We start from the raw sequence: 22,819 nt of genomic DNA, 5'->3' as shown, positions 1-22,819 counted from the left end.
CGCGAGCGACCAGTGGCTGTGCCAGATGGTCCACGACGCCGGCATGCGGCATGGCACCGACGATCGTCTTTAGACGGTGTTGGCGACCGGCTGGTGGATGGCCGCCGTCGACACCAACTACGACTCTCAGTTGGACCAGATGATCGTTGCCACCACCAACAAGTTCACCGTCGTCAAGAAGCTCGCGGATGACATCGCCGTACTCCTCCAGCCCGCGCGCCCGGGCTCCTCATTGCCTGCCACCTAATCGACCTCCATGGTAGGAACCTCTTTCAAGCATTGGTGGCCCTGCAACTGCCCGTTGACGCCACGAAGAATGTCCATCTGGAGATCGCGCTCGCCGCGAGGCGCCTCACCCTGCAAGAATTCGTCGACCTACACATCCACGTGTACGAGCAAATCGTGTACATAGGTATCTACAAGGCAAGTGATGACGCTACGACGTTGGCCTTCTTCAACTGGCTGGAAGCCTTGGACGCCTTTGCTGAGAAGCACCTTGACCTCGCCACAAAATCCGACGCTCCTTAGCCGCCGGTCGGTGGCCCGGCGCACTAAGTTGAGAAGGAGGAGGTCGTACGTTGATGGATGCATCTTTCTTCTTGCCTCCTGTAACCACCAATGCGATCGCATCATCGTGGCCTTAATTCTTATTGTGCTATTGCATTCTCGTTCCAGTCAATACAGACATGTGCGATCCCTTTGCCTAATTATATGCATCACTGTAACTAGTACTCCATCCGTCAATTTATAAGTTGTGCTTCCAGTGTTTGGGGCCTGGCGCAGTTCCTTGCCGAGGACAAGTACCAAGTGGCCGGCTTCAACCTCGAGTACACCATCGATCGTGCCGGCACATTCGCGGGGACGTGGCATTGACCATTTGGCGGCAACAGTCAGTCATCCGGGTGCCTAATAAAGGATGCAAAGAGGGATCCTACAGCAGCAAGGACCAGCTTCCCTACCGATAGCTCATCTAACAGAACTCCCAAGTTAACTGTGCTGAGGCTTGAGTAGTCATCAGATAGGTGACCGGATGGGAAGTGGCCTCAATGTTAAATTAACTGATGTGATGGATCACTGTAAACATTTAATTGCATTGAATGTATATAGTGCTCCATCATATTAGTTGAATTAACCTCAAGGTTCTTGTTTTGTAATTTTTGACATTTTTTTTGTACACATGTTGATTGGCTTGAAGAAGGTCTATCTTGTTACTTTTTGATAATTTTTGTTTTTTGAACACATGTTGATTGGCTTGAATGAAGGTCTATTCTGTTACTTTACGACATGTTTCCAAAACATGGACCTCGAGGTTAATTCAGCTAATAGGACGGAACACTATATACATTCAACGCAATTAAATGTTTTCCAAAAAAAAGTGATATGAATTCTGTGAAACTTATAAGTCATGTATGTCGAATTAACCTCTGTGTACTTGTTGTCGAATTAACCTCCGGGCCTTTTTGCCGCGTATCACACACATCTTGGTAAGTTCAACCATTTATGTTCGCTTTCCTAATCGAAAATAGTTCATTCGACTGAACCGTATACCGTATATCACACACACCTTGATCTGGCTGAGCGTTTATGTTGCTTTCCCTAATAGCAAACAGTTCATCGGAGCGAACTGTATGCCGTATATCGCACACACATTGATATGACTGCCCGTTTCTGTTGTTCTGCCTAATCGCAAACAGTTCGTCTGGATCAACCGTATGCCCTGCTTCGCACACGCAACTAAAATATGAACCGTGTTTGTTGCATCCCTCATCGCAAACGTTTTGCACCTTTTTGACGTTTTTTACACCACCGTTTGTGATTATTGCATCACACACAGTTTCGTCGAAAGGTCTCTGATCGTAGTGTCGTGTTAGCAGCATCCCTGCAGTAGTGATGGGACCTATGAAAATTTGAAATATGTTGGGCTTATTGCCTACCACTTCGGAATTCTGACTTGTTAATCTTCAAATCATTATGTTTGATTGAACTTCTCCTTATTAATCCGAAAACAGTATACGGCGATGATGGACATCGCAATGGGAACCGCTCAAAGCAAGTGACAAAAGCTAGAACCAAGATGATGTATGGCATGACACGAGATGGATTGCCCGAAAACCTCACAAACTAACCAAGCCTCACCAACCAACTTCTCCTTACCAATTTGAACATCCCATGGCATATCAGGGCCAATATTGATGTGCATCCCAACTATCAGGTAGCTCACCGGCGGAAAAACATCTCGAAGCTACAAAGACCGATGTCTGCCTCGGCGTACTTGGCAGGTGCTACTTGAGCAATAACGCAGAAAACGTTGACAAACCACCTGTCGACATCTTTTTATATTCAAGATTTTTCTATTAGTTTTTTAGATATCAATTTTCTACTATCTCCATTCCATAATATAAGAGCATTTTTACACCGGGAATATTAATTAAGACAAAGCAACATTATCATATTCTATGAACCTTTTATTAAAATATTTGCTAGACGTGTGCATTATAGACACTAGAATATGCATTTAAGTAGCACAAATTGTTCTCTGCATGGAAATGATTTTTGTGATAACTTATGCTTTGTTTAGGTTTAGAAGGAATTTGATTTAACAAATGTACGGAATAAAAATTAATGAATAAACAACACATTTTTTCAGAACTAATTATATTTCCAATATATCATTGTTGTATTTGTGATTATACATTTATAAGTTGTAAACGACAAAAATTGACATTATTAGTATGAATGCAATAGTGTATTCAGTATTAGTATCTAAAATAATAAAATGTATACTTAATGATATATAATAATACAAAACAATTTATGATTTTATGATAGTGAAATGTAATGAATTAAAAATGCTTAGTATAAATGGATGAAAATTGAATAAACGATATTATTTATGGATAAGTCATGCGGGTAGGCCCATAGCATACACATGTGCAGTGTGTGCGTTTGCATAGAGACGCCGAATCGGCATTACCCGAAATTTTTATTTATTTACTGTTATTCTTAGTAATTAACAAATGTTAGTGTAAACAGATTAAGTACAGCAAAATAGGAATAGTACCCAATTTGACGGTGGGAGTGCATTAATTATGCAAACCTCTCCTCTCTCACGTCTCTCCTTGTCACACAAAACTCTCTCGCTGCTATTTGTGTTTCCCCACCTCAATTGTAGTTCTTTTTTTCCCAGATCGTACATACCCATCGATCTTCACTCTCCAGATTGTTCCAGAATAACCCGTTGTAAACTCGCAATGAATAGAGGAATAGGTGGTGTTTCACTCTCCCAATCCCAATCTATTTATTTGGTGTTCTATTCTTTCTCAAAAATACCTAATCACTGCAAATCGGTTTTTCTCTCACCCCCTTCATTTCCTGTTGGCAACCCTGCGAACTTTGTGTGTCTGTAGCAATTGGGGCCTAGAGGCCTGGACTGCTGTTGGAGACTACGAGTTCTTGCTCGCCAAAACAATGCGCTACCCGGTCTGCTTTATCTATATGCCCAGTTTTTAGTCCTGACATGCATCACATAGTTATACTTTTTGTTGTGTTATCTAGAATGCTGAAGCTCCATGGAGCCCTTTATTTAAAAACTTCAAAATTCAAAATTTTAAGTTAAAAAATCTGAAAATGTATATATAAATATGGATGTAAACTACTTAAATGCGAAGTTCATGATAAAATACCTTTTATGAGAGCTATAATTTTTTTTACAAAATCACGTATTTCTAGCACATGTACTATTCACTATAAAATAAAAAAAATGTTTTTTCAGACCACATAAAAACGTATTTCATGATTAAATTTCACACACATCTAGTATACATCTTTAAGTACTTGTGTATTTTTTCAGAATTTTTTGAAACTCTAAAATTTAATTCTTCAATCTTTGAAAATAAAGGGCTCCATGGAGACCGAGAGAAAAAAATCCACTCAATAGGATTTTGTTTTCCTAATTGAACATTGCTATGGCAAGGGCCCATTTTTCTGATTTCGCATTGGGCCTACATTTTCTTCGGTACGGCCCTGATTACAAGAAACATATAACTGTTGCCATGCCAAGTCTTACCACGGACATGTGAGCGCGGCCTCTTGCCTGGAAGCTCGGAAGAGACTGGATGGTATTGTGCGTCATAGGTTCTATAGAAACTACTCCCTCCGTCTCAAAATATGTGTTTCAACTTGGTCATAGATTTAGTACAAAGTTGTACTAAGCTTAAGACACTTATTTTGAGACGGAGGGAGTACTAAAGATAAATCTAAAGTACATGTGTTTTTGTTCATATTTGAAAACCAATAAAACATATGCAACATGTGACAAAATTTTGTACACAGAGCCATAAACTTTTCAGATTGAGGTTAACGGGACATCACTTAAGAGAATGAAGCATGACGTACGTACATTTGGTCTAAGCGTCCAACACATATATGATTCGCTGGTGTGGCATAGCTGCATGGAGTGGGAAAACAGTTTTTTTTTTTGTGTGTGTGTGTCTGGGGTGTTGGGCGGTAAAGAGAGAGACCTTTTACGGTACATCAGCTCAGCGGGCTTAAAGTGAAGAAGGGTCAGTTAGGGCATCTCCAATAGGTTGTATGCTAGTTTTGTTGGTAAAATGTCCATATCATCAACCAACAAGATATCATACAACTATTTTAATGGGTTGTATGTAAGTTATCCAATAGATGGTAAGAAAATAAATGTGGTTGCTCTCTATTTCACTTCGAAGCTTGTGCAAAGGTTGTTGCTTAATCTACATAAAACGTTGCTCTCTCTCCACATTTAATACATGCCACATCATCATTATGTCCTAGGTAGCAAATTTACCAACACCTATCTTACAACCGTTGGAGATGCCCTTAGTATGGATAGGGGGTCCAAAGCATAGACACGCTGGAACGAGACACGCGCCCACTTTTCCGTATCGTTGGCGCGGAACTCGCACTTTTTTCAGAGTCCCAGCCCTCTCCTACTCTTCCTCTGCCGCCGCCGCCGCTTTCTCTCCACCTATCCCCAGCACCTTCATTCGTTTCACCCGCTGTTCCTGAAAACAGAAACCGAATCCAATACCAAGGTATGCTCTCCGCAACCTGGATTCACCGGGCAAGCTATCAGAAGAGTCTCTCCCATCGGTCGGGATGCTTTTCAATGCATTTAGTCTCTATTTACTATTTGACTGAAGAAACATGGGGCACCTATCAAGTCTATCTAGATCCTTTCCCATCCAATGCTAGTGTGCTCGTTTTTGGCACAGTAGTACGATTTTGGTTTTAATTTTGCCCTTCTTCTAACCTGCGGTGTGGGGGTTGGCGAATTGCGGTCTGGGTTAGGGTTCTTCTAACCTGGATTCGGCTTCATCGGTTCGTTCGTTTGATCTGGACTGGCCAATATATCAAAACTGAACACCGGCCAGGCCATCTAAAAAACCTAAGCCCAATCCAAAAAAAAGGCCCAACCACACAAGGAGTCGAGCGCGTGTGTGGGCTGTGGCCGGAGGCTGTGTGGAGCTGCTGAATGATGCTGAACGGCAACGATTCTGCAGAGCCACAATGTTAATTGGAGCCAAGTCGTTCATAAATTTGGACCTCAGGCTACAATGAGACAAAAATAAGAAAAATATATTCAAAACTGACATTAAAATAATTTAATACTGTGAAATAATTTATTGTACTTTAGTATCGCCTAATACAAATCTATACGTATCTCGAATATATCAATATATACGTGTGGAACTAGGGTCACTAAAGCATTCGCAAAATGCAATTCCGGCAAGCCTCTGTCTGTCGTAAGCAAAAAACTGAAGCAAGAGAAAGACAAACCAAGTCACACAAATTTGGAGCTCCAAGCCAAAAAGGATTGTAAAATATATATAAAGCATATTAAAAATGTTTACATTTTTTAAAAAGAGATTTCAACCTTATTTTCGGATATCATTATGACAAGATTTACACACAAGCCGAATACATGTATATCTAAGTGTGGACTGACTCCCGATGGCGCGCGGATCTGTTCATCATCTTGCGGTGGAGGCAGCAAGCAAGAGCACACGAGATAATGGACGCGAGCCCCACGGGCGGTTCTACTGCCCCGTGAACTGCAGTTCAATTGCCAGCAGGAGAAGGGATTGAAACCGCGGGCCTCGGACAGCGGCGCCGTTGCTCCAGGCCATGCTCCAGGTCCAGGCCGTGTCCAGACCAAAGATACGGCCGAACAGCGAGCTCGACGGCTACTGGGTATGATGTAGGGTGGAGGCAACCTAGCATCACGCACACACAGCAGCTCCTCGCCACGGGCTCGCGCTATCCTGCATCCAGCAATGTTTGGAGTTCCTCATCTAGCGGCAGCAGCAGCGGAAGGACATTGGTGGCGCGAGTAGAAGGGGCAGCGAGGTGCAGGGTGCATGCGGCGATGGGGCTCGGGCAGGGTGACCGTGAGTTTGAGGCGGTCATCGGGGACGGCGGGTTGGGGCGGGGCACGACGCCAGGGAAAGCAGTGGCCGTGTACGGGGACTCAGACGGCGATGTACTGCTGCTCGGGCGGCTAGCGGGGCGGCGGGATGGGGAGAAGGCCGGCTCTGTCGAAGAAGGACGCCGGCAGGTCTGTGGAAGAAGGCCGGAGGGGCGGGGGATGGGGCCCGCCGGAGGGATCCGTGGCCGGCGGCGGGATAGTGGATGTAGGGTGCGGGAGGGTGGGGGCAGCGTGCCAGGAAGGGTAACGAGTAGGCAGGGGTTGGGAGGTCGGAGGACGAGGACCTGGGGCTGGAGACCGGGAAGTTCGCGGTGGCGGCGCGCTGGTGCAGATTGCGGTTGCAATGTGCTGGGTCTCGGCGGCGAGGGATGGCGGCGGCGGCGCGATGAGCAGTTGGCGGTGACGGCGTGAGGATTTGGGAAGGACGGGGTCGGGTGTGTTCCTTTTTTGTTTTTTTGTTTATATGCATCATTTGGCTAGGAAGATTTCAGATAGTGTGCCACCTCCTGAAATTGTTTAACAAAAAAGTTCTCGGTGGCCATGAACACCCGATGGCAATGCACCTGATGGCCATGGATAAAATCATCTTTTCAACTATCTCTTGACAGACATCTAATGGTCAACTAAATAGCCTTGAAATTTTTGGGGGAGGGGAATTTTGAGTGGCATATATGGTTGAAATTTGAGTAGTAATACTCTAGGAAAAATAGCAAACAAAATGTTCATAGGTTAGTCCCAAAATGTTAATAGGTTAGTCCCAAAAAACAGAAATTCTGGGCTGGGCCTCCGGTTAATAGGTTAGTCCCAAAAATAATATAAAAGTGGAAAATAAAGCCTAATATAGTCCAAAACAGTAGATAATATAACATGGAGCAATCAAAAATTATAGATACGTTAGAGACGTATCAGCGGCCACCACGCCGCAGCCTGGGCCCTTGTAAGCAAGGCCTTCTGTACATGTTTTTATTGGCCGACGGCCCGGGCAGATGCACAGGACTTGGTCCAACGCTGCGTCGGTTGCCAACTCTTTGCAAACAAAAGCCATATGCCACCTACCGCCCTCCAAACAATCCCCGTTACCTGGCCCTTCGCGGTCTGGGGGCTTGACATGGTTGGACCCCTTAAAGGGGGAACCCATAAGAAAAAATACTTACTGGTTATGGTGGATAAATTCACCAAATGGATAGAAACCAAACATGTTAAAACGGCCGAATCCGGACCGGTGATAGACTTCATATCCGGGGTTGTACACCGTTATGGCATCTCCCACAGCATCATCACTGACAACGGCACGAACTTCACGGCCGATGAGGTAAAACTCTGGTGCAGCAACATGGGCATCAAGCTCGATTATGCTTCTGTCTATCACCCCCAAACTAACGGTCAAGTTGAGCGAGCAAATGGTCTTATCATGAGCGGCATCAAACCCAGATTAGTGCGGTCCTTAAAGGAATCTAACACGCACTGGGTAGAGGAGCTCGACTCCGTACTCTGGGGGCTGCGGACCATGCCGAATCGTACTTCCGGATACACACCCTTCTTTATGGTGTACGGCGCAGAGGCGGTTCTGCCCTGCGACATAATTCATGACTCACCTCAAGTGCGCATGTACGAATAAAGAGAGGCCGAGCTCGATCGGCAGGACAGTCTGGACACCCTGGAGGAGGAGCGCGACGTGGCAAAACCCCGTCCCGCATTCTATCAGCAACAGGCTCGAAGATACCAAAGCAGAGAAGTATGGGCCAAAACTTATAACGTTGGTGAGCTAGTTCTACGCCTGCCGGAGAGGAAAAAGACCAAACTCGAGCCCAAATGGGAAGGTCCCTTCATTATTGACCAAGTTCTGACCGGTGGAGCGTACTGTCTGCGGGATGCATCGGATAACCGACTCGAGCCGAACCCATGGAACGCAGCCAGGCTCCGAAGATTCTATGCCTAGTGCCGGACTCTATGTTCGTCTCCTTCCTCTGTCCATTTTTTGCATATACATTATTTGTCTTTTCTTTCTCTCTTTCTCCTTTTTTTCTTTATCAAGGCCTTCAAAGGCCAACTTGTGCCTTGCTTGCACACTATTGACGCGCTAACCGCGCTCATTATACTTGGGGGCTTCTTACATAGAAGCTTAATTGTTTATTTGGGCTTCATGCCCCGCACATGTGTCATTCTTCCGCATGTACCTTTTCTTCGCCATTATATGCATCGATATGACTTAAGTTTTGGCCAAGCTGGGTTGCCTAGCTCTTGTATTTATGTCCTACGTTCCCGTTAATTCGGCTAGGGTATAAGGGGAGCACCTCTGCGATTGTTACTGCCGGGTCAGCCGGATGTGTACATCAGACTGGGTGAAGCCGAAAGCTAGCGTTCTTAAGGGAATATTCGGTCAGTGAACAAAAGATGATTTTTATTTATTTTCCATATGTGCCCCCAGATGTTTTTGTCTGCGTCTCTTCTCGCAGTTCGGACATGCACTTTAGGGCATGCGTACCGAGGGAAAGGGACCCTTAACGGAACTATTCTCCCTGGAAGATGTTTCTTACTAACCATGTAATATAACATAACTAATTGCGTACTTGTCTGTTCAAGCACTAATGACCCCTACGCCTGGTTTCCATGCATACCCCGGTTCTTATATAACTGAGCGGGTATTCGGATACACTCCGGACTATCAGGTCCCGAGGTTGAAGCGAAAAGATCCGCCATGACAAATGATTTACAATCCGGCTAGAAGGCATTATACATGTCACTTTCATTACATAGTCACTTAGACTGACTAAATTCCTTTTTTATACCATCCAACAGGCTGTCTAGCCTACAATCCTGTTGGGAATACTTTGCGGCTAATTCTACTTGCGCATACACTAAGCTAACGGGGATCTCTTTCCCATCGAGCCCCACGGGTCCGACCTCGACCATGTGGTTTGGGTCAGCCTTGGTATACCGCGTCTTCACCATGGCCCAGGCTTCCCTGGCACCTTGACGGTAGGCCGATATCTTCCATAATCGGAAGCGCCGCTGCGCTCCCTTGAGCTTCTCCGCAAGCTCTCCAAGGCCTTCGGGCAGGGAGACGGATAGCCACAAGGCCTGGGCAATACCTTGCATCACCTGCCGAACTTGTTCGTGCAGTTGTGAGAGCTCTGGTAGAAGATCACCCACAGATCCGGGCATCTCATCCGCGGGACAACCCATCAGCATGCCTACAGACATAACTCTGTTAGCTGGCTTCTTCGCCGAACTCTTTTTAACAAGTTCGCTCAAGCACTTACTGAAAATGCTGCGTCGAAGCCGCTTATTCTCCTTCATGGAGTCCGATAGCTGGGCGCGAACGTCCTTTAGTTCCACGCTCAGCCGGGTATTGGCACCCTGGAGATCGTTTTTCTCCTGCCTAACTTTTGTAAGCACGCGCTCGCCAGCCTTTAGCCGGCGTACGACATGTTGCTCATCCGGATTCACTCCGGTGTCATGTGCAATATTTATTGTCAGCTTTGCAGGCATACCGCACTCTATATGGTACCAATCATTCTTTGAAACAAGTGTTACCAGAGGAGGCCTTCTCGGACTCCTTCACTGCGGCAACTGCGGCCCGTAGCTGGGCCTTGCACTCTTCAAGCTCATGAGACAATTGGGTATTCTTCTCTGTAAGAACCTGCACAAAAAATGATCCTTAAATCAGTTATTCTAACTGTTTCAAGTCTCAGGGGCTACTGCTATGTATAATCATCAAATTTTCTTAACCGTATATCCTTTACATACTGGTCCGTGGCACTGGCTAGACCATTTTGAGCTGCACGGATATATGCATCTCCTGAGTTGAAGGCACCAAACGCCTCTGGGGAAAAACAAGCGTCACGGAGTACGGCTCGGCGACGCCTGTGATTCATGGCACTCTCCACTTTGGAATTTGTAGCAGATATTTGATCCGCATCCTCTGTAGAAGGAGCATCCGGCGTGTGCCTCGTGTTAGCTTCCGCTTCTGTGTCCGGCCCTGGAGCCCGACTGGTAGAAGCGTGATCGGCAACCTCTCCGGATACAGTCCGTCGAGCGTTCTTCCTTCTAGGAAACACGGGTGTTATTATGTTTTTAAGACGACAACCACGGAGTGAGGTGTTGCATCATACCTCTGTGCCGGCTTCTCTGTCCGGACCGCTTTCCTTTTTAGCCTGTCCGGCCTCGGAGCCCCTTGTTGGCGACGTGCCACGGTCTTGGCGTGGCGTCCCGAGGGCCTTCCCTATAAAACAACGTTTGTATACGATAGGTGAAGTGCATAAAAGGAAATCCTTTTCAAAGGTTGGGACTTTGGTCTCATTTACCTGCGAGGCTGGGAGTAGCCCGGGGTAGTCGGCTATAATGGCCACCATGGCGTCATTGCGGCTTAATTGGTAGAATACCCTGTCAATCAGCTCCACGAATGTGTCTGAATCCTCTTTAAGGCCGGGGTCGAGGGACCGTTCAGGATCCTCGGGTTGTGGAGGTGGGCTGTTGATCTCCCTTACAGCCTTACGCACTTCCTGCGATAAAATAACGAGATAAAATATTTGCGGCAAAAAAGCGGAAGGGGTGGATATGAAAATTGGCAGCTTACCTAGCTCGGAGGGTTGTACATGGAGAATCCATCCCGTGGCTTGATGCGGAGGAACTCCTCTTCCTCTCCCTTGTACAAGCCGGACTAGATTTTTGCTAGGGCAGCAATAGAGTCCGGCCCCTTACGACCGCAGCGGGTGGCATCATCTTCCCCATTGAAATCCCACATAGGGTGGCCTCGATATTAGAGCGGCTACACCCCCCGCATAATGCGTATTGACATAACCTCGGTTATGGTCAGTCCTAATTGAGCCAATATCTTTATCCGGCCCATCAGGTAAAGAACATCTCTATCGTCTTCCTCCCGAGGGCTCCGTGGTCGCCAGCTCAGGCGCTTCTTCAAAGGAGCATTATCAAACTCGGGAAGGCCGACCCGAATAGGATCCGGAAGAGGGACGTCCTCCATATAAAACCACTCTGAAGGCCAGTCTTCGGACGCCTTCTCCGGGGTACCGGATAGGTATCCGGTTCTGGCGATGCGCCACACTTCGGCTCCGCCCACTTGATATACTGATCCCCTCTGTGTACGGGGCACAAGGCAGAACAACTTCTTCCACAGTGCGAAATGAGCTTCGCAGCCCAGAAACAGTTCGCAAAGGGCTACATAACCAGCGATGTGCAGTATGGAGGCAGGGGTGAGATTGTGCAACTGGAGGCCGTAGAACTCCAGGAGCCCTCGGAGAAACGGATGGATTGGAAATCCGAGTCCCCTTAATAAATAAGGGACAAGGCATACCCGCTCTCCCTTAGAGGGATTGGGAAAGCTCTCCGCTTGCTCCCCGCCATTATAGGTGGCGAGCCCGGCTCGAACCGGGACCATATATGCTGGGGGAGAAATCCCTGGGTCTGTAGCTTCACTAATTGACTGTGCAGGACGGAACACCTCTCCCAATCTCCGGGCTTGGGGCTGCGGGAGCGAGGGGAGGAGCTGCGCTAGCCGGCCATGTTGGAATGGATTTTTCGCGGGCGCGCTCCGATGAATACTCACTGAGGGAGGATGGTGTGGTTTGGATCTGAGAATCCTCGTCTCTTTAAATAAGCAATTCATTCACATAGCTAGGGTGGTAAATATAAAAACGCCCTAGCTCCTCACATTCGCTTGACACGTGGAAGGTGGCCATTATTGGACGCAGAAGCCGAGAGGCGCAACATTTATGAGAAGCCGGTCACTATTTAACAGGTACTCGGAGTTTGAAGAAGAACTTGCCTTGTAGTGCCGAAGACAATCTGCGCGGGACTCCTCGCCATTGAAGCCTGGTTCGGGGGCTACTAAGGGTGTCCTGGATTAGGGGGTATCCGGACAGCCGGATTATAACCTTTGGCCGGACTGCTGGACTATGAAGATACAAGATTGAAGAATTCGTCCCGTGTCCGGATGGGACTCTCCTTGGCGTGGAAGGCAAGCTTGGCAATACGGATATGTAGATCTCCTTCCTTGTAACCGACTCTGTGTAACCCTAGCCCCCCCCAGTGTCTATATAAACCGGAGGGTTTAGTCCGTAGGACCAAGAACAACAATCATACCATAGGCTAGCTTCTAGGGTTTAGCCTCTTTGATCCTGTGGTAGATCAACTCTTGTAATACTCATATCATCAAGATCAATCAAGCAGGAGTAGGGTTTTACCTCCATCGAGAGGGCCCGAACCTTGGTAAAAACATCGTGTCCCTTGTCTCTTGTTACCATCCGCCTAGACGCACAGTTCGGGACCCCCTACCCGAGATCCGCCAGTTTTGACACCGACAATTGTCTTCAAGGATTTTCTTCAAGTATCATTGTCTTCAAGATGAATGTCTTCATGAACCATCATTGTCTTCAAGATCTTCATATATTTTAGGGGTCATCTTTGATGGGTAAACCGAATCAATAGGGACTTCTACCTGTGTTCTCCTGTGAAACTCACAAACACATTAGTCCCTCAACCAAGTTTGTCTTCAATACTCCAAAACCAACAAAGGGTGGCACTAGATGCACTTACAAGTATAAAGGGAGGCCCATGGCGACAAAAGGAGGGGCTTTTGGATCTTTGGACTTTCTGGCCCAGCTTGCATGCGCCAGGACTAGAGAACACATACGAACACTCTCAATACAACGAAGCAGGACTAGGGTTTTACGCTTCCGAGGGGCCTTAACCTGGGTAAAAACATGTCGTCTTCATCGAATAGATCTACTCTTTGTGCATACCCACGCCCCACGGTACTGTAGAAGTGATCCTCTCGATCCCATAGGTGTCGTTTCCGCCAACAGTCTCTTACAAAGGCATTTCATTTTTTAAAACTTATTTCAACTACAGACTTTTTGTGCGTTCATTATGCGCCATTCGAAGCCACGTCATCAATTTTCAACCCTTTTCTGACTACATTTGCTATTTTCCATGCATTTACTGATTTTTTTAGCTAAATGACCCTGAAATTGAAAAGCACTACAAATGAACTCTGAAAAGGTTGAAAGTTGGCGTGGTATCATCATTTCACCCACATAGCACCCTTTAGTCCCGGTTGGTGATACAAAACGGGACTAAAGGTGAGCCTATAGTCCTGGTTCCGGGACTAATGGTCACATTAGTGCCGGTTCAAAACCAGACCGGGACTAATGCTTTGGATGAAAGGTCTGTTTTCTGCTAGTGTGACTCCGAGAACATTGGAACATAGGGTAGACATTGTTTCCATTTTGTAATGTTTTTTCTCAAGATTAAGGATACATCCAACTTTCTGATGTCGCATATCGTACGCTGCCAAGGATCACCTCCATATGAAACCAAGAAAATGGTGTCGCAATCTGGATAGAAGAGCGCACACTACACATCTAAACCTACAGACAATCCCATATGTTTGTTATGGCCACTACATTTCTAGCACAATAAATGCCCTGTCCTGGCGCCAGCCAAAATCGTATATTGATACGTAAAGCACAAGGTCATATAATATGTATGTTTCGTTTATAACCTGAGATAACAAAAAATGGACCAATCGTGCATACACCCGGCACGGAAACCTTTCATTGAAGCTTGCAATTCTATTTCAATTTCTGACATTAATTCAATTTCTCAGGGTTAACAGACCCAAAGCTCTACTGAATTCATTAGCTACAGCAGACATAAATAAAAAAGAACTTGCTCAATCGCATGGCCCCACCAAAATACTGAATGAATATGGTCAACTAGTACATGATCAGGTTGATAATATGCACTAAGGTTTAGGATAACCATAATAACTGACTGCTATGGATAAAGAGGCTGATTATAGTATAATTTAGCCCAATGGAACTAATGCATATCAAGAACAACAGCCAGTGCAGCAGTGCTAAGAAAAAAAACAAGGGTAACAATGTTCTTTGAAAATGACATTATGTTTAATCTGTAGGTTTTACCAGTCATTGCTCTGAACTGGAAATCAAGGAAGCAGGAGTGTAAGCACCAACAAATTGAGCAACATGATTCAAGTACATTCCAAAGTACGCAGACAAATAGTTCAGCCGACAGAAGATCCAATCCTCAGAGGAAGCACCGGCATCGTTTGAAGGTAAAACTACTGCCCATATGCATCTGCTAGTGACTCTGAGAATAGAGGAACATAAGCTAGAAATCGTTTTGTACTATTTTTCTCAAGATTAAATATACATCCAACTTTCTTATGTCGCATGTCGTACGCTACCAAGGTATCACCACATCCACGTGAAAGCAGGAAAATTGTGTCACAATCTGGATGAATCCCAACCACACTGTGCTTCTTCCCAGTCATGCTCATAAGCTCACTGTATCTGGAAGTATGCTTTAGGACCAATTCTTTACTATCACAATCCTGGAGGCACCAAAGTTCTATCCTAGAGATTTGCTTGTTATCTTCGGGGAAAGCTATAGCATAGTGTAAGCATCCCTGAGATGATCCAATCGTACCAAATCCACGGCCGTACGGCACAGTGATGGTCTTCCACGCTTTCCCCTCCATGTCTACCCCCAGCAACACATAATCGTCGATGTAATTAAGGTTTCCCATCACGTAGAGCACGCCCCCAACAAAGACGCATCTACTTCCGAAAAACAGCGTAACTTCTTTCTTAGTCATCCCACTATTTCTGTGAATCCATGCTCCTGTCCGGGAGGAGTAGATGTTCACTCCAGTGACGTAAGTTTCCAGATAGGCGTGGTCGAAATGAAGAACGTGGAAATGGGACGAGACCGCCGGGTCGAAAACCAGACCTGTGGTACAGCTATACCTTTTTGCCAGCTCCGGCGGTTGAGGTTTAGGTTGAGGGGGCAGCTCCACGCACCTCCCAGTGGCGGGATTGCACACGACCAAATGGGAATCATCCTTGCTGTTGTAGTGGCGGTAGAGAAGGAGGCCATTGCAGGCGTCCACCTGGGTCATGTCCTTGTACTTGTCAGGTTGCAGGTAAGGGAGGCAAGGGTCGAACGGGGGTGCCCCGCCGGAGACGCTGGCGAAGTGGTGGTGATGACCGCTGTCGTCGGTGGTGAAGTAGATGAAGCCAGCGAGTTCCTGGGGCAGCTTCTTGCGGTTGGTGGGGTCGGCGATGAGGTCACGCCAGAGCACCGAGACGCACTTGAAACGGTGGACGGAGCTGGCCGGGAGGCGGGCGAAGATCTCCAGAATGAGGTCGTCGGTGAGCAGGCCGGCCGCGTCCGCCGTCGCCCCTGGATGGCTTTCCATGGATCCGAAGCGGGAGAGCGTATGATGTAGGGGACAGGGTCAGGTCAAATATAGAGAGGAAATCATCGATCTGGCTTGATTATTAGGGCGGCGACGGCGGCCAACGAGGCTTTGGCGTCTGATGAGAGAGGTCGGTGGGGAACGAACGAGGACTGGATTCTCTCCAGCGGCCCAGAAGAATCTCCAGCGGTCGGTGGTATAATTGATTTTTGGCCCAGAAGAATCTCCAGAACGAACGAACGAACGACGCTTTAGTTAGCCCAGAAGTTTTTTTTTTGTTACACAATCTCGGTGTAGTTGATTTTTGGCGATTCTCTCTCTCTTTTTTATTACTACATATTACATACATACACGTAACTGAACATCCAATGCCTATTTTTTTTCAGCCGTATAGTTCTGAGATGTAGCAAAGCTCCCATGTTTTATTATGAGTAAGTCTACTTCAGCGTGGTTATTATAAATATGTTTGCTCAGTTGTGTGTGTCTAACATGTCGATTGTTTCACAAAAGATTGAAGAACGTGGAAATTGTTCAACTTAATTTCATCCAGGAATGTTTTCCTTGGTATAGCAAAGAAGAAGCGTTTGACTGGTATGTGAGCTCGTGTGTATGTACTACAAAAATTAGGTTGACATTATCTTATATTTCGTATTTGAACCATTTATTTTCCCCATCTATTTTCAGTATTGCGGAGCCTCTTGTATTTATTTTTCAACATGGACATCGGATAGTATTATGTGGAGTACATGTTATTGTTAGCATGGAGCCATGGATAGATGGACTTATCTACCATCCACACTTGCTTTTTCATATGGTTTTACCTATAGTAAAGATTGTAGCTATTACGATTATAGGGGTTTTAGTTGGAATAAGTATTGTTAATGACTGGGCCAACATTGACATTGTATAATCTAATTTTAGGCGCTCTTCTCATTTCAGAGTGTAATGTCATGGAAGTCACATGAGATTTCATCCTTTTTCGGTCGCAAATTGTTGAAGCATTCGTCTTACGTATATCCAAATGACCATGAAGGTTATAAGTGCTACACAAAAAAGCCGAGAAAGATGTCCTTTCCATAGCAATTATTTAGCCGGATGAAAACACATATTGAAGATGGACATATCAGATGTGAATGCTTCACAAGCCGGTTATTTAGTTATGCCGATGCAATGATGCTTCATTTGATGGAGATAATGTGCTTTCGGGTTTTAATATTTACTTAGTTGCTTCTTGTTTTTCCTGGTCATTTTGATAGATTTCAAAGAGCTTGTCTTTGAAAAATATTATGCAGGAAAAATCAAGGCAACTACATCCATTGCATTACTACAATTGGGATACTTTTAACTTGTTAGCTATACCAATTGAATGGTGCGAAATATACAAAATCACAGATAATCGACGATTCAAATGAAAGAGTCTAGATATATTATTTTTTGTTATCTTCGTTTTTAAAATCAACTAGCGGGTGATTTCCCCGGCTTCTGTGCACTGGTGACTATAGGAAGTTCATGAAACGAATGATGTCTGCTTTGAAAGAGAATCTTGAAGTGGTGAAGGGATTTTGGAAGATCAATATTTGCTTCTTATTGTGCATTACAAAACATCAATAGATTTATGCACTACACATGCTAATACGTTGCCAACTGAATCTTAAAAAGTCATTGACCCATTGTTTCTAAAGGCGGTGGCAAAACATGCAATCCCTTAAGAGAGTGGGTTTTCAGCTCCCGGGTGCCGAGGTACCCTCTATGAACAGTAAAATAAATACTCCCTCCGTTCCTTGATATAAGGTGTATAGTTTTTTGAGAAAACCCCCAAAATATAAGGTGTATTGCGTTGCACCACTCGTTTGGATATTTTTTTTAGGGATTTGATTACATTTTCTCATATCAAGCAAGCTCCTCTATTTTCTCATGTCAATTAGTCAGGTGAAATCTCGCCCAAAACTTATGAAATTTTCCCTCCACGTGCGTTCTTTAATTTCCGTGCCAAAAACTATACACCCTATATTTAGGAACGGAGGGAGTAATAAATAATAAATATGAAACTGTGCAACATCAAAGATGATCAAACTTTGTAGGTGCTTGCAAGTTTTCATGCCAAAAAACCATTCGAGGAGCTCTACACATGAAAAATATTTTAGTGCTTGAAGTTTTCAGCACTTTTAGCACTGAAATCTGAAACTCGTTTGTACACCTTCCTCTACATGATATTTTGGCATGAAAACTTGCAAGAACATACAAACTTTGTCCATATTTGATATTTTTAGCGGCTTTAGCATGCTATTGAGGCCAGTGGCGGTGATTAGCGATGCCTTCTCTTTTTCTTTGTTAAACCACAAAAAGGTGCGCTTTCGTGAATCGAACTTGTGATCTGTTCGTCAACTCTAAACTGCATTAACCACTAGGGACAACTCTAAACTGCATTAACCACTAGGGACAACTAACGCCAACTTAATTTCATCCAGGAATGTTTTCCTTGGTATAGCAAAGAAGAAGCGTTTGACTGGTATGTGAGCTCGTGTGTATGTACTACAAAAATTAGGTTGACATTATCTTATATTTCGTATTTGAACCATTTATTTTCCCCATCTATTTTCAGTATTGCGGAGCCTCTTGTATTTATTTTTCAACATGGACATCAGATAGTATTATGTGGAGTACATGTTATTGTTAGCATGGAGCCATGGATAGATGGACTTATCTACCATCCACACTTGCTTTTTCATATGGTTTTACCTATAGTAAAGATTGTAGCTATTACGATTATAGGGGTTTTAGTTGGAATAAGTATTGTTAATGACTGGGCCAACATTGACATTGTATAATCTAATTTTAGGCGCTCTTCTCATTTCAGAGTGTAATGTCATGGAAGTCACATGAGATTTCATCCTTTTTCGGTCGCAAATTGTTGAAGCATTCGTCTTACGTATATCCAAATGACCATGAAGGTTATAAGTGCTACACAAAAAAGCCGAGAAAGATGTCCTTTCCATAGCAATTATTTAGCCGGATGAAAACACATATTGAAGATGGACATATCAGATGTGAATGCTTCACAAGCCGGTTATTTAGTTATGCCGATGCAATGATGCTTCATTTGATGGAGATAATGTGCTTTCGGGTTTTAATATTTACTTAGTTGCTTCTTGTTTTTCCTGGTCATTTTGATAGATTTCAAAGAGCTTGTCTTTGAAAAATATTATGCAGGAAAAATCAAGGCAACTACATCCATTGCATTACTACAATTGGGATACTTTTAACTTGTTAGCTATACCAATTGAATGGTGCGAAATATACAAAATCACAGATAATCGACGATTCAAATGAAAGAGTCTAGATATATTATTTTTTGTTATCTTCGTTTTTAAAATCAACTAGCGGGTGATTTCCCCGGCTTCTGTGCACTGGTGACTATAGGAAGTTCATGAAACGAATGATGTCTGCTTTGAAAGAGAATCTTGAAGTGGTGAAGGGATTTTGGAAGATCAATATTTGCTTCTTATTGTGCATTACAAAACATCAATAGATTTATGCACTACACATGCTAATACGTTGCCAACTGAATCTTAAAAAGTCATTGACCCATTGTTTCTAAAGGCGGTGGCAAAACATGCAATCCCTTAAGAGAGTGGGTTTTCAGCTCCCGGGTGCCGAGGTACCCTCTATGAACAGTAAAATAAATACTCCCTCCGTTCCTTGATATAAGGTGTATAGTTTTTTGAGAAAACCCCCAAAATATAAGGTGTATTGCGTTGCACCACTCGTTTGGATATTTTTTTTAGGGATTTGATTACATTTTCTCATATCAAGCAAGCTCCTCTATTTTCTCATGTCAATTAGTCAGGTGAAATCTCGCCCAAAACTTATGAAATTTTCCCTCCACGTGCGTTCTTTAATTTCCGTGCCAAAAACTATACACCCTATATTTAGGAACGGAGGGAGTAATAAATAATAAATATGAAACTATGCAACATCAAAGATGATCAAACTTTGTAGGTGCTTGCAAGTTTTCATGCCAAAAAACCATTCGAGGAGCTCTACACATGAAAAATATTTTAGTGCTTACAAAACATCAATAGATTTATGCACTACACATGCTAATACGTTGCCAACTGAATCTTAAAAAGTCATTGACCCATTGTTTCTAAAGGCGGTGGCAAAACATGCAATCCCTTAAGAGAGTGGGTTTTCAGCTCCCGGGTGCCGAGGTACCCTCTATGAACAGTAAAATAAATACTCCCTCCGTTCCTTGATATAAGGTGTATAGTTTTTTGAGAAAACCCCCAAAATATAAGGTGTATTGCGTTGCACCACTCGTTTGGATATTTTTTTTAGGGATTTGATTACATTTTCTCATATCAAGCAAGCTCCTCTATTTTCTCATGTCAATTAGTCAGGTGAAATCTCGCCCAAAACTTATGAAATTTTCCCTCCACGTGCGTTCTTTAATTTCCGTGCCAAAAACTATACACCCTATATTTAGGAACGGAGGGAGTAATAAATAATAAATATGAAACTGTGCAACATCAAAGATGATCAAACTTTGTAGGTGCTTGCAAGTTTTCATGCCAAAAAACCATTCGAGGAGCTCTACACATGAAAAATATTTTAGTGCTTGAAGTTTTCAGCACTTTTAGCACTGAAATCTGAAACTCGTTTGTACACCTTCCTCTACATGATATTTTGGCATGAAAACTTGCAAGAACATACAAACTTTGTCCATATTTTATATTTTTAGCGGCTTTAGCATGCTATTGAGGCCAGTGGCGGTGATTAGCGATGCCTTCTCTTTTTCTTTGTTAAACCACAAAAAGGTGCGCTTTCGTGAATCAAACTTGTGATCTGTTCGTCAACTCTAAACTGCATTAACCACTAGGGACAACTAACGCCTATGCCTTCATACTTCTTCACTTCTTTTTTATTCTTTCTCAGTTCGCGGAAAGCCCTAGGTTTAACTGGTTTTTCCCGGTTCGCTAGACATTTTTTCGGACGATTTTTTCATTGTTATTTTCCTTTTGTTTCGTGTTCCTTTTCCTTTTCCCTTTTCTTTTTTCTTTGTAATTTCTTTTGTTTTTCTTAAATTCTTAAAAAAATCATGAACTTTTTTTCAAAACCGATGAAATGGCAATCTTGATTAATTCATCTCTTGTCAGCTCATACTGTCTATTCTCATTCTAGAATCAAAATCATCACATCCCAAACATATAGAAACAATGCTCATTGAACCGGCTCAATCAGTGTAGCAACACAATCTAATCATTCAACAATATAACATTTGGGGCACATATGTTCGTTTCAACCAAATATACTTTACTTTCATTCATCTTCGGTTTCAGCCAGGGCCGTCCACAAGGGGGGCCAACGTGGGCGACCACCCAGGGCCCCTGATTTTCTAGGGCCCCCAAATCGTGGTTAGCATGTATGTGTATTTGGTGATAAAAAGGCACAGTCTATATGCCTGTTCCACGTCTGCTAAATCGGAATCGCCAATTAAGCCGTCACATGCCTGATGCCTGATGCCTGTCGCGCCGCGCCTTCTTCCGCGTCGAGTAATCAAGCCGAAGCGTCGCGTGGCCCTACTCCAGGAATTCGCCTCGCGCCGCCGCACAGAGCACTTTTCTCCGGTCTGCGTCTCCAATCTTTGCCTTCGGTTGCCGCCCAGTCTGCAGTCTTCTCGTTGGTGATACATGCACCACAGCAGGTAACTTTATAATTTCTACTGCTCCTATCAATACCCCTATCAATAGATGAATTACTTGTCTTATTGGTACCATATACTCCATCCATTTCAAAATATATAAGTCTTTTTAAAGATTTTAATATGGACTATATATGGAGCAAAATGAGTGAATCTACACTCTAAAATACGTCTATTTACATTCGTATGTAGTCTTTATTGAAATATCTAAAAAGTCTTATATTTTAAAACAAAGGGAGTATAATATAAACATAACAGAAAAGTGGGCCTGCTTTATGGTCCAGAATTATTTCCCCGGTGAGCTACTAGCAGTAATTTACTTATGCTAAAAATGCCATCAGAGAGTATCGAAAGGATAGTCCCGACTTTGTACATCAAAACTCCCTCGAATCATCAATCAATTCATTATTCATCGATCGATATGTATTGTAGCTCATCTAGCAATTGTTGGCAATGCATAATTTATAGTTCTGTTCTCCCATGTGTAATTGCCATGATGACGTTCGTTGATCTCTGTATTTATTCTCAAATCATCGGTCAAGCTTTATGAATTTTCTAAAATTTGGGCCTAATTTTGCGTTTCGTCCCGGGGCCCCAAATGTCTAGAGACGGCCCTGGTTTCAGCGAAATATGAACAGAGTACCTATACTCTCACAAGTAACACTATGTGGGAACAAAAATAACATTTTCCATTGCACATCTTAATTTAACCCCGCCACAAAATTCTGTCACAGAAAATTAAAAATCTGCAGCCCAAAGATCCATGATCTTTTGAATCACAAAACAAAATTATACAGGTATCGCCACAGTGTACATATAAGGGAAAAAAGGGATAGATCGTATTGATTCACATGGTTGATAAGTGTTGCGGAGCGGGAGACGAGCTGAGTTTCCATGCCTTCAAGGACATGCTCATCCTGCACCTTCTCAGACGTACAACAAGATGGTCGCTCCATCGAACATGTCGACATTCTTCTTTCTTCTCACTGCTGTCATCTCCCAGCTCGGTTCAGTTCAAACATGGCCTAGCAGTCAGAAAACTAGAGGAGTCAGCTGGTACATAGAGAGGGATGAAAGTAATCTGTTGTAACAATCAATTCTTCTCTGAAAGGAACTCCAGAAATTCTCAGAGCTTCTGCTAAAACTGGAGAGGTCAGCTGGCGCTCAACCTGCTCTTGATGATGGCCAACCAAACAAAGAGTTGTTCCAACAAATGATAAGCAAGGCAGAGCTGTTCCCTGGTCAAAAGCTTGTGACATTGCAATGTTAAGATACATGGTAATATACAAAATTGTTCCATCCCAGATGGGGCACACAGTGTACAGAAGTGAAAGCTGCTTGCAGTTACTACCATCTTCCCATTGTTTATGAGACTTGAGCCCGGTTCTGACGAACATCAATTGCAGAATTC

General features: G+C 44.0%; 1 protein-coding gene across 1 annotated transcript in view; it reads right to left on the bottom strand.

The window, feature by feature from the left end:
• Positions 1-14,567: 14,567 nt before the first annotated feature.
• LOC125518097 (putative F-box protein At1g47730) overlaps positions 14,568-22,819 on the bottom strand; it is an 18,939-nt gene continuing 10,687 nt past the window's right edge. Inside the window, exons 5-6 of the mRNA XM_048683035.1 lie at positions 20,723-20,751; positions 14,568-15,707 (exon numbers count right to left, since the gene is read on the bottom strand). Of these exons, the coding sequence (XP_048538992.1) occupies positions 14,568-15,707; positions 20,723-20,751 (1,169 nt within the window). The remainder of the gene's footprint in view (positions 15,708-20,722; positions 20,752-22,819) is intronic.

Source organism: Triticum urartu, chromosome 7 (genome assembly GCF_003073215.2).
Source record: "Triticum urartu cultivar G1812 chromosome 7, Tu2.1, whole genome shotgun sequence".
In the NCBI taxonomy this organism is placed as follows: domain Eukaryota; kingdom Viridiplantae; phylum Streptophyta; class Magnoliopsida; order Poales; family Poaceae; genus Triticum; species Triticum urartu.
Note: the sequence above shows the minus strand (reverse complement) of the source record. Positions and strands in the feature narration are given on the sequence as shown.